This window comes from Tupaia chinensis, unplaced genomic scaffold (genome assembly GCF_000334495.1).
Source record: "Tupaia chinensis unplaced genomic scaffold, TupChi_1.0 Scaffold000146_1, whole genome shotgun sequence".
NCBI lineage: Eukaryota > Metazoa > Chordata > Mammalia > Scandentia > Tupaiidae > Tupaia > Tupaia belangeri.
In genome coordinates, this window is record NW_006159616.1 from 6,545,406 (window position 1) to 6,552,528 (window position 7,123).

General features: G+C 61.4%; 1 protein-coding gene across 12 annotated transcripts in view; it reads right to left on the reverse strand.

Moving 5' to 3' along the window:
* Positions 1-7,123, reverse strand: part of ARHGEF10L (Rho guanine nucleotide exchange factor 10 like) — a 178,935-nt gene that overhangs the window by 70,136 nt on the left and 101,676 nt on the right. For 10 of the 12 annotated variants that reach the window (XM_006145224.2, XM_014586547.2, XM_027770608.1 and 7 more), the window contains 3 exons: positions 4,693-4,799; positions 2,151-2,228; positions 921-1,100 (listed from right to left, as the gene is read on the reverse strand). In XM_006145224.2, coding sequence (XP_006145286.1) covers positions 921-1,100; positions 2,151-2,228; positions 4,693-4,799 — 365 coding nt within the window. Of the gene's footprint in view, positions 1-920; positions 1,101-2,150; positions 2,229-4,692; positions 4,800-5,694; positions 5,886-7,123 lie in introns of those variants that run through there. The other 2 variants (XM_027770613.1, XM_027770612.1) reach the window with 1 other exon arrangement.

Genomic DNA, 7,123 nt, shown 5'->3' on the forward strand with positions numbered 1-7,123 from the left:
TGCCTGGAGGACAGCGCGCCTGGCTCCGGCCCAGGGTGGGACGGTAAGCCTGCAGTAACCAACCCTCTCACCAGAGCACTGGACACGCCCACACGGGCACCTACTCAACAGATCTACTGAGTGCTGTGGGTTTCAAAAAGAGTTTTCTGGGAAACAGCAGTTAGCGTAATGGCTATGTCGCTGGACTCCCACGTAGTTGACCGCAGTTCGCAACCCGGACCCGGTGGCTTAAAACTCACGCCGGGTGCGTGTGCGTGTGTGCCCAAGATCCCGAGAGGAGAATGGAGGAGAAGGGATTGCAGCGTGACCATCCCCCATGGGGGATGATTTCTCATTTTCTGTCTCTAATGTCTCTCTCTGTGTCTGGAAAAAAAAGAGTTTTCTTTGAGCACAAGTTAATTACCTACAAAAGATCAAAGTGGAGTTCTACCGGCCGGGCCCTCCACACCCCATGACACTCTGGGCCCCCAGGATTCGGTTAGAAAATCAGAAGTCCAGTGCACCCCTCATTCCATAAATGCAGAGCCTGAGCCAGAGAGGGGTTCAAAACTGGGCTGAACCTGCAGGGGCTGCAAAACTGGGGTGGGACCAGAACCAGGTCTCCCAAGTCATGACCAATGCCCTTCTCACACTGGGGAGTCCTCCACGGGCCAAAGCAGTAGTCTGTGCCAGCGCTGCAAAGCAGGGCACTCCATGAGGGCCTGGCCAGGCGGGGACTAGCGACCTGCCAGGCGGCTGCCCACAGTGCCTGAAGGCCTGCTGGTATGGAGGCGCAGCTACTCGGACGCAGCGGGGCAGCGGCCTGCCTCCACAGACATCTCCAAGGACACGCTGGGCACTTTGAGGTGCCACACCCACTCCCAGCTCAGGCCAGGAAAATTCAGGGGTGGGCAGGCAGGGCAGGAGGCAGGGGCACCCACCGAGGCCACGAAGAGGTCCCCGATCTTCTCGGTGGAGTCCCACTCGGCCACGCGGGAAGACAGGGCGATCTGGAACATGGAGTGGCAGTGCAGGATCTCCTTCACGCGGAAGAACACCACCTGGCACTTGCGGGCGCTCAGCGCCTTGGGCTCCATCTCCATCAGGGGGTTGCGGTAATCCTGCCAGGGTAGGCAGGGCAGGGGTGAGGCCAAGGCCAGGCCACGGCCCTCCTCCTTCCTGCCTTCATGGCAGCCCAGACACGGCTGTGCAGAGCTCAGCAGACCAGTGGGAGGGCCCCCTGCTGAGGGAGCACATTTCTCTCCTCTCTTCCGTCCTCTTGAAAGGATCCCCATGAACATAGCACTCCTGGCCTCTCTGCCCACCCACAGCCCACCCCCCATGCCCTCTGTGCCCAGCTGGGCTGGAAGGAAGAAGGTCTCCAGGGACCCTGCCTGCCAGGAGCCTGGTGGAGGCTGACTGAGGGCAAGACTGCCCTGTGTGTCTCCACCTCCCACCGGGCCAGTCTGCCTCGCTGACTGGTGAGGTCACCACGAGCTACTTTGTCCTCAGAGCTGGCATCACACTGTCTAACTGGCTTGGCCAAAAACGTGGTCCCTTCATCTCTACCCGCCTGATGCCTGGGCTCCCCCTCTGTGGATCCAAAGTCGGGAGGAGAGATGGGGGTGGCAAGCACCCTCCTATCCCGACAACTCCCTCCCCTGCTGGCCTCTCTGACAGCCCACAAAACCCCAGAAGATTCAGGGATTTCAGGGATTCAAACTACAGACGAGGTCAGCATCCGAGTCACTCCATACACGTGCCTGCCTAGCAGTCCCTGGGCATGCTGACACAGAGAACGGGCTGCAAAGCTAGCCAGCCCCTCGCCAGCCCAGGGAGCCCCAGGACAGTGGGAAGACATGGCCCTAGCCCCAAGGGCTCCCCAGGTGTCCAGAAGGACACGGTCCCTTCCAGATATAAAAGGGACCACATGCCCCCAGTGCTCCAGGAAAGCCTTGTGTCAAAGGACCCCGATTTCTGTTCAGAAAGCAGCCGCTCCCATGAGCAGTAAGCCACGGGGCTCTCGTGGCTGCTGCCCCCACAGAACTATGCTGGCTTTAGGTTCCCTCCTCTTAAAGCTGCCCACTGTCCCCAAACACTCCTTGTTTAGTGTCCCACCAGGGCCCTCCCACCCTCCCCCAGAGACCCCTAAGAGCCCTGTGAAGTCCCACCTGGAGGATCCGCTTCAGAGACTCCACGTAGCTGCCTTCACTCTGTACGATGGAGCCCAGGATGTGCCTCCGGACCACCTGCTCAGGCCGAGAGGCAGTCAATGCACCGACACCCTCCACGGGGAGCCCACGTCTGCTGGGTGCGGACCCCAAGTGACAGGGAGGGGAGCTGACAACACGGGCAGAGAGACCAGTCACCTGGGGACCAGCTGCTCCCGGGGCCACTGAGCCTGCTGGGTGCCCCTCCTTCCAGAGGCTCTGCCCCCACCCCCGAGCAAGGGCACACCCCCAGAGGAAGCCCCTGCTCAGGCCCTGCCAGCCTTGGCTCACATCCCCTGGGGATGGAGGTGTCACTCCCCCGCCATGGTGGACAGCAGCCTCCCCATCTCCAGGTAAACTAGAGAACGCCTTCTCGGGGGGCAGACAACTCAGCTCCACCACCTGCTGCAGATGGGACCCTTGAGCAGCCCTCCGCCTCTAGATGGTGCTGGGGGACCTCCCACCCCTCTGGTGTGGCCACTTCAGGTCTCCACTCCCAGCCCCCTCCCCTCTGCCCCTCCCAGCCCAATCTCCCTGTAGCCAGGATCAGCACCCCTGCAGAGGTAGGGCACACATGGAACAACCACCCTAAAACTGCAGCCTGACCAGCAGCTGGGCAAACTCAGTGAGACTCGTGCCCTCCGCCCCTGGACAGCAGAGCGGTGGGCCTCAAACTCAGCTGGGTGCTGAAATCATGTGGGATCTTCAAGACAGACTGTCCCAACCCCAGGCATGCCAATTTAATGTGCACAGGTGTGACCTGGGTATCAGCATTCGAAACCTTCCCCGGTAACCCTATTGTGCAGTGAAGTTGGCACCGTGTCCAGGAAAGGGACCATATGTGAGAGGTGTCCAAAGGGAGGCCCATCCACCCTCACCCAGGGCTGGGAGGTGACTGCCCCCTACAGCTATCCTGAGAGCCAACCCAGCCAGGTCCCATCAGTCATGCTCCCCCTGTCCTGCTCCCCGGCCTCCCTTCTGCCTGCACACACCTGTCGTCTCTTCCCGCAGCCCAGGCCTCAGCATGGCCAGGCACGTGGGCTTTCACCACCCTGACCGACATTCCACAGCCGGACAAGCTGTCAGCAATCCCCTCATGTCCACGCGCACCAGAGCAGAACCCGGGACCCCAGCCCCTGGCCGTGTGGCTGGGAGCTCCCCAGGCCAGGGTCCCCTATGCTGGGCAGGATGTTCAGCAGCCTTCTTGGCCTATTTCTACCCAACACCCCGAATCAAGACACCCGTGTCAAGACATCCTGAAATGTCTCCAGAGGTTGCTGAATGTCCATTCTTTTTTTTTTTTTTTTTTTGAGAGATTTTTGCCAGTGGGGATGGCCACACCGCAATCCCTTCTCCTCCATTCGTCTCTCGGGATCTTGGGCACACACGCACACATGCCCGGCGTGAGTTTTAAGCCACCAGGTCCGGGACGCGAACCACGGTCGACTACGTGGGAATCCAGCGACATAGCCATTACGCTAACTGCTGGTTCCCCTGAATGTCCATTCTTGTCTGAGGGGGACAAAAATCACCCTCAGTTGGGAGCTACTGGCCTACAGAAGTTGATACTGCCTTATCCAGGAAATGCCAGAAAGTCGAGGAGAGAGACCTCGCCCATACCCAGAGGCAGAGGCCTGGGGTCCCTCCTGGCTCCCTGACAGTGGCAGTGGCCCCGTCCCAAGTGCCCTTCAGAGGTCAGGCAGGTAATGCGCATGAAGGAAGCAGGCAGAGCGCTTCCAAAGCTGCAGCCTGACCAGCAGCTGGGTGAGCTCAGTGAGACACGCCCTCCTCCCCTGGACAGCAGAGCGGCCCGCCCACTGCCCTGCAGGCACCTGAGTGGATTCGGCAGCATCTTCCTGAGTTTTGGAAGAGGCCAACCAAGAGAGGGGCAAACCTCATCTTCCTGAGTTTTGGAAGAGGCCAACCAAAGTGCTGTTGCACTTGCTACCCCGCCTCCTCTCACTCAGCATCCTCAACCAGAGAGAAGCGGGGATCCGCCCCCCACCCCACAGCTGCCCAAAGCCAGACTGGGAGGGGTAAGAACATGGCTCGGCCACAGTCCGACCCCAGAGCAAGGCCAGCTGCCCTCAGTGATGCTCTGAGGTAGGGAAGGCCCCACCTAGGAGCCCAGCCCCTGGAAACCCGTGGCCACCCTGAGCCCTGGCGTGATGACAGGGGGCAGAGGGGGTGCAGTTAGAGGTTCTGCACGCCGCAGTCTCTCGTCGCCCCAACTGCAGCTCCTCTCCTCATATCACGGCTTAGTCAGTCAGTCCTGCTCTATTTCCAATGCAGGGGCCCACTGCCCCCCAAACCAGTCTCGTGGTCCCCAGCAGGCCCAATGTGCAAAACCTGCACAGCCAGCTGGGAAGAGAACCCAGGAAGCCCCTGCCCAAGCCAGTGCTCACTGCCCATCAAAGCCAGACTGGTGTGGCCCAGGAGCAGGCTAGGACTCGGCCCTCCCTTCTCTGGCAGACGCCCCACCCACCCCACTCCCCACGCACACCTGCTGAGGGCTCAGGCCGTCGGGCATGGGGCCCAGCTCGGGGGCTGGGGGCTTGATATCTGTAACGCTGACCTCCAGGAGCCCCATGTCCTCTTCCTCTGAGTCACCTGGAAAATCAGATAGGCCAATGACACAGCTGAGGTGGGGGCAACACACCTGCCCAGGTCCCCGGAGCTGAGACCCTAAACCAGCCCTCAACTCAGGTCCTAGGGATGCGCAGCTCCGGGGGCCAGGCCAGGGCTGGGGGAAAATGGCTCACGGGTTGGGTCACATACTCCACTGCTGCCCCCAGGTCCTGGGACAGTCCACGGAGGGCTGGGTACAAGTGAGTGAGGGAGTGACCAAGCACACGGGGCAGGAACACAGAGCAGTGTCCTGTGGGGGCTGGACTCTCAGATCAGCTCTGCCAGAAGTTCCTGTCCCTGCCCAGATCCGCCCGCTCTGGCCTGGCGACGGCCAGCCGTGACCCCATCACTGGGCACTAAAAATAGTTTTCTTCTGGGCGCCTAAAACAGGGAAGAAATAAACTCCAAGAAGGGGCAGCTGGCTTTGTCCTTTAGTTTAAAAACAAAAATGCAAAGACCCAAAAGGGAAAAAAATGTAACTGGCACCTGACAGGAATGAGTGAGGACAGATCTCAGGTGGGGTGGGGTGAAATGGACGGAGGCCCAGGCCTCCGAGAGAGAGCGAGATGGGGAGGGAGAGAGAGGGAGAGAGAGGACAGATCTCAGGTGGGATGGGGTGAGATGGACGGAGGCCCAGCCTCCGAGAGAGAGCGAGATGGGGAGGGGGAGAGAGAGAGACCAGGCAGAGTTCAAGGACCCGTCCCGGGACGGTTGGGCCCCACAGAGGGAGGCAGACACATGGGGATGGGACCCCGGCTACTCAGGGGCTCTGACACACAGCGGTGGCCGTGGGCAGCAGGAAGTGGGTGTTGCGGGGACTCGGGAAGAAAGAAGTGGCAGTGGCCTTGAGGGACAGGGACACCCAGGCAGCCCTTACCTGAGCAGGAGACGGAGGAGGAAGAGGAGGAGGGACAGCGGATGACGGCGTGGGGGTGGGGGTGGGGGTGGCGAAGGCCCTCCTGCCTGGCCCACATGACGCCCCGGGCATCACTCCGCACCCACCCCAGGCGCCGGCCTCGCGGCTTCCTCTTCCCCCACGCACTGCTGGGTAACATTCTTGGCCTGTGATCCGAGCCCTGCCAGGGCTATTAATAACGCCACTGGTGGGAGGGTCACTTTAGGAAAGGCTCTGGGTGAATGGGCGGGGCGGGGCGGACCTGGGGCCAGCCTGCTGGCAGGACTAAGGGAGGGGGACCCCAGAGCAGCTCCCAGCCAGCCACCCAGTCCTTTCCCTGAGCCTGACTTCCCCACATCGGGGGCCAGTGCCTCCCCAGAAGTACAGAGGGCAGGGACACTCACTGGGCACGGCACATGCCGGCTTGGGCCCATTTTACAGAGGAGGAGCCTGCCGCTCCGAGGGAAGAACTGTGCAAGGCTGCAACCAAGAGGTGGCTGAGCCAGGACTCGGGGTGGGTCGGCGTGAGCCATCCCAGCACCAAGCACCTTCACTCGGTGACTGACCACCCCCAAGAACGGCGCCTGCCACTGAGAATGACGGGCTCTGTCCACACACGCCCTCGGTCATCCTCACCACAGCCCTGGGAGTCAGATGCCGTCACTAGCCCACAGTACAGACAAGAAGTCAAGGCGCAGAGTTAAAATGCAGAACTCTCGCGGGCACAGTTCGCAAAGTCTCTGTGGCTTGCATCCCAGCTCCTTCCGCTATCCAGGCCTCGTCCTCAGTGTGGGCGGAAGGTACCCCCCACACAAGGCCTCCGTTGTCGAGGACACTGGCCCCCCAGGACTGTGTCCATGAGCCCTGTACTGGCATGTCTTGTCGCCTCACCGTCCCCAAGACATCAGCTGTGCGAGACAGGGGCAGGGTCTGCCCAATGCCAGGGAGCTCCTAGGGCCCCTCCCTGGGCATTCCCTGGGAGAGGGAACCAGCACCCAGGTGGGGACCAGGGCAAAGCGTGGGCAAGACATGGCAGTGGTCAGAGCAGGGGGCATGGGAACCAGGCAGAGGGGCCTCAGCCTTGCTGGTGGGTGGCAGGGCCTGGGGCAAAGACCTTGGGCTAGGAGGGGCAGGGGGCAGCCCTCCTCAGCCTCCAGGAGACCAAGCTAGGAAGGCTGGTCACACTGCACTGCACCCCCTCCTGGGACCCCGACCTCCCCTACTGACCCCCATCACTCAATCCATCTGCCCAAACGCTTCCTCCTCAGAGATCTCCCAGCACGGCCCACCCCACTGGAAGCTGCCCCATCCCTCTACCCTGTCCTCTGCTTAACTGTCCCAGAGCTCTTACCCCTGTCTTGCACCGGACACATCTGCTTATTCATGCTCTCCGTCTCTACCACCCCTGCCT